General features: G+C 42.1%; 1 protein-coding gene across 4 annotated transcripts in view; it reads right to left on the minus strand.

Moving 5' to 3' along the window:
- Nucleotides 1–288: 288 nt before the first annotated feature.
- LOC107674965 (SNF-related serine/threonine-protein kinase-like) overlaps nt 289–4,907 on the minus strand; it is a 23,347-nt gene continuing 18,728 nt past the window's right edge. For all 4 annotated transcript variants that reach the window (XM_016469127.1, XM_016469128.1, XM_016469126.1 and 1 more), the window contains exons 3-6: nt 4,696–4,837; nt 1,946–2,158; nt 1,723–1,839; nt 289–1,572 (exon numbers count right to left, since the gene is read on the minus strand). In XM_016469127.1, the coding sequence (XP_016324613.1) occupies nt 390–1,572; nt 1,723–1,839; nt 1,946–2,158; nt 4,696–4,837 (1,655 nt within the window). In that variant the 3' untranslated portion in view covers nt 289–389. The remainder of the gene's footprint in view (nt 1,573–1,722; nt 1,840–1,945; nt 2,159–4,695; nt 4,838–4,907) is intronic.

Raw genomic sequence — 4,907 nt, forward strand, 5'->3', positions numbered from 1 at the left:
ATATTTGTGTCCCTGGTTCCCTGGAGGCCTTTCTGAGGTTTAGGTTGTACCTCCTCAGGTTTTTCAACTTCACCCGCAGTCTTACGCATCTCCACCCCATCAGGACCCAGGTCCACACAGTGGTTCCTTGGCAGGGACCTTGGGGAATCACAAGCGGTTGACACTACCCCAACTTCAAGCAGTCGAGATTTGGCTAGGGTGTTATTGTTGTTTTCTAGAGTGTCCTTTGAAGGTTCACGGTGTCCCCAGCAGCACTGTACAACATCCAGTCTGGGAGGTGGTGCACCTCTGAGGTTACAGTATGAGGTGAGAACACACTTTTTCTTTTATTGTCTGGTTGGAGGGTTTCTGTTGATATCAGTTTGTTCCTTGATCTCGGATTACAACCTCTACAACACATGGCAGCAGTTGTACTGTGCAAATGGGAGAAGCTTCTCTTTAGAGGTGGGCTGAATGTTGAAGGACAAGGCTTTCTCACAGAGCGGGAACTGCAGCAGACATTCTCGCAAGTTTACGTTCTTAACCTTGCTGGGATCAGCCCTGATAGCAGGGTCAATATTTGTGTCCCTGGTTCCCTGGAGGCCTTTCTGAGGTTTAGGTTGTACCTCCTCAGGTTTTTCAACTTCACCCGCAGTCTTACGCATCTCCACCCCATCAGGACCCAGGTCCACACAGTGGTTCCTTGGCAGGGACCTTGGGGAATCACAAGCGGTTGACACTACCCCAACTTCAAGCAGTCGAGATTTGGCTAGGGTGTTATTGTTGTTTTCTAGAGTGTCCTTTGAAGGTTCACGGTGTCCCCAGCAGCACTGTACAACATCCAGTCTGGGAGGTGGTGGAGGTCCATTTATATTTGGACCTTGAATCTGTTCTTCTTCTTGCACAACTAAAGACAAGCTAGGGTGGGTGAAAACACCCTTGTCCTTTCCTCTACCTGGTTGCTCTGTGTGGTTTAACTCTTCCACATGGGCTTCAGTGTTTGGGGACATCTGTACTTGATGTTCCATTGTGCCAGCAGTGATGTTAGACACTGAATCCAAAGGCTTCTGCTCTTCTATGATTTCCGACCCTTCCTCAAGTTCCTCCTCCTCAGCCAGAGTTTCACAGTTTCTCATCACTTTACAAGACGGCCTCCCTGTTCTCTTCTGAGTCTCTGATTGCAAAGAAGTTCTAGAAGGTTTTAACGGGAGATCTGTTGAAGGAAGAGGATCCAATTTATCTGGTGCCACCTCAAGCTTCGCCTCATCCCTGTTCTGCTCATTTTCATCATCCTCATCCTCTTCTTCCTCGCAGATCTGCTGTAAGGCTCCAAGGCTCTTGACAGTAGGTTGGTCCGGAGGTAGAGGGCGCAGACTGAGGCTCAAGCATGGAGCCGTGCTGCAAAAGTCACTGAAGGAGTTGTCATGATGGTTGGGTTTGGGAGCAAGCAAGTCCCCAGACTCACTCACACCACGTCGGACATAGCCGGAAGACAAGGAACCGAGAGGCGCTAAGGGACCTAGAGGTGTTCCTCTTAGTGTATCAGTCCGGGGCACTTGGCTCACCAAGTCCAGTGGTTCTGACATGGGTCTCCTGTAATGTAGCCAATAACAATACTCAGTACAATGTATTAGGAACCTTTATGTACCAACAGTTATGTGGTAAGATTAGTTCTAACACATAAAAGGATAAAATACCTTCAGATCCAAAATTATGTATACGTTTAAGAATACAGGAACTTACAGTGTATGTCTTTGTTCAGGAGAGAGACTTGGCTGCTCTTGCTTTTCTCGAAGGAGTCGTTCTCCCAGCAAGTAGTACGTAGCTGTGATGTGGTTATATCTGTCAGCCTCCAGTGCTCTATCACAAAATATACATTTGTATTATTAACTTAATGCAACTCTGAAGACACCAGGCTATTCTGAGACCAAAAGAAAATATCCAAGAAGAATAAAGAGATACCCACTCCTGGATGGCATCTCGGTCAGCAATGCTGCCACTGGTCATGGCTTGCAGTATGAACTCGTGCTCCTCAGGTAACAAGCTGCGGTGGGAGGTAAGCGGGGCGGCTGTGTACCCAGAAGGCGAAGGGTCAACACCCTGCAACCAAGGGTGACTCTCTATCTCTGTGAGAGACGCCCGTTTAACAGGATCCCTCTGCAGCATATGTGAAATCAAACTGAGGAAAAAAGGAAAATAAGAGGGAGAGAATGATGAGAGATTGTTATTGCTTTTTTTTACCAGAGCAGAATGAGAACATCAGACATGACCTTCTGTCAGGGGAAAAAGAAAAATCCCATTTTCTCAAACAGGTTTGATTTTGTCACCCTTCATCACTCTTGCCTCCATCTCACTTAATTTCAGTCTCACTCTACTTGCAATTTTCATACTTTCCTTTTCTAGCAATCTTAATAAATATTCTCTGCCTAGCTGACAGGCGATGATTGCACAGGCGCATCTTGCCGTCAGAGGAGACTGAATGAAAAGGAAGTGCTTATCTTTCTGCTGATTAATATTCATGAGCACCTGTAGAGAATTGTTGCTTCAGTGAGGCGAACGAAAAGAATACGAAATTGGTTGGAACTCTTGCGATCCAAGCTTGCAAGTGTATGTGTGAATGCACTGCACCCAGCTTGTCTATTCAAGGAATTTGAGTGTTTTATTTCACTGCGCGGTACTGGCACACATTTCTGAAACATGCATCTTACATAGATGACCAGCAGGGGGAGATGTTTTCCCTTTTGAAGTGTGTTTTTTAGGTCTCTGAGTGTTTGCGTTTATAATCCCACATGCTCCATTGCCCTTGAACATCAGCAGAGTCTCCTGCTGTGTTTAACCTCAAGACCTTAAATAGCCGTGAGGATGAAGGGTGGGGAAAAAAGCGAACTACATATGAACAGCAAGATGAAAGTACGCCTGAAGACACAAGTGTTCTCCTCTAAGAAAATCCTTCCCATTAAAGGAAGCTTTTGATTGTGGTGGAGATCATGTGACCCAGTCACTATGTTTGGCTGTGCAGCCAAGCCCAGATGTCTAACACACACTTGTATTAACACTCTTGCACAACTGACTGATTCAGACCTAAACTCAAGCCTGAGAGCTGTTGCTTTGGGGATGTTCTGACTACAAATAGACTGGAATAAACCCACTTAAAAATAACTTCACTCTGACAAAAGGCAGCCTTGTGTAAAAATTTGGTCACTATCGAGCTGCAGTGAACACAAAAGCAGGCTTGTGCACCATTTAGATTTTTAATATTTAATACATTTTGTGGTTCTTAACGGTAAAATCTATTATAAAAATACTCAACGAAATTTAGAGAAATAAATCTCATCATCTGAGGACAAAAGTATTCTATATGAGGGAATTAATAGTCATAATTAGTCAAAAATTAATCATGTAATGATGTATTGTTTGCAAAGCAAAAAAAAAAAAAAAGTGTGACTTGATTTCAATTAAAATCCAAATTCCAAATCATGCCTAACCCTTCTTAAGAGCATTACAATGTTATGATTCAAATAATATACTAAAGCTTAGTTAAGAAGTCAAGTGTATCTAATTGAGCTGGAAAATCTAGTTAAAGCCCTTATGAAAAGAAAAAAGGAGGAAGTTGTCTTGACCTGTTACTTTCAATATCCATCACCTGGTCCAAGGATGGAAATTCTGTGTGTCTGTCATAACTTGCTCCTAAATCTAACCTCCAAGAACCTTTGCTCATCCAAACAGAAGCCTGGTTGGCTTGCTTAAGCATAATTTAGAGAGCCACAACCTGTGATTGGCTGGTACAAGCAGGTGTAAACAGATAAAGTACAGTATGTTCAGATGAACTCCGGTCTACACGTAGGTATGAAGTTTGGCGTGAAAGTGGTACAAACTGGAGCGCACGGGTGTGGTGTTTGAGAGACCATGAGAGACCACAATGTGCCAGTTCTCAGAGAGAAAAAACAACAACAACAAAACACTGCGTTCCAATGGCACATGGCTGTCAAGGACATCTTAAAAACTAGTCTATTTACTCAAGCATGCTTTTGTGGGCATGTATCAGATCAGCATGCAAGATCTATGTGAAAAGGGTTTTACCAGGGTCATGTCCTTGGTAATATTGGTTTCCAGAAATAGTGAACTCGACAGCACCAGCATGGAAAGAAAAGACTATTGATATATGACATCTGCTGACCCCGAAGAAAACACTAAGCAGATTTAATAAAACTTGTTACATAATGGCCAACTACTATCATGGTGAAGAGAAGACTATTTAGATTTCATCACAATGCAAAAACATATTTTCCAGTGAAAACATTAAAACAAGTTTAATTTATGTCAGAAGCAAAATTGCATAAGATAACATATGATTACTTGTTTCCAAAGAATACATCTTAAATTATATTCATACCCCAAATATTTTTTCTTGTTTTATGCATAAATGTAATGAGGTTTATGCTTTAAAGAAGAAAATAACAAATGCCAATGGAGTAAGAAAAATGAACTAATAAAGCTCATGTTGTCGGAAAACAAGTCTTAATATTTAATGCAATTTTGCTTCAAGTAAAAAAATAAAAAAAAGACAAAAATACTGATAAAGGGGGTTTTTTATTTACTTATTTTTGCAGTGTATAAATACACAATAACCTCCAGCCTTCTGGATTAAATCTGAGACATCCGTTTCTTAGTTGGGTGTGTGTCTGAGGAAAATTAAAGCTCAGATGACATACGTACTCTTTGCATTCTGGAGAGATGTGGTTTGGCACAGTGTAGCGACAGTCCATGATCATGATGAGGGTCTCGCTGTCATTGGCCTCTTGAAAGGGTGGGTGTCCACACACTAGCATATAGAGGATCACACCCAGTGACCAGATATCTGAAAGACACACAATAACAGACTTTATCTCAAATATTTCTTATTTATTCGCAACATTAGTTTGTGTAAA

Source organism: Sinocyclocheilus anshuiensis, unplaced genomic scaffold, assembly GCF_001515605.1.
Source record: "Sinocyclocheilus anshuiensis isolate Anshui unplaced genomic scaffold, SAMN03320099.WGS_v1.1 scaffold1065, whole genome shotgun sequence".
NCBI classification, from domain to species: domain Eukaryota; kingdom Metazoa; phylum Chordata; class Actinopteri; order Cypriniformes; family Cyprinidae; genus Sinocyclocheilus; species Sinocyclocheilus anshuiensis.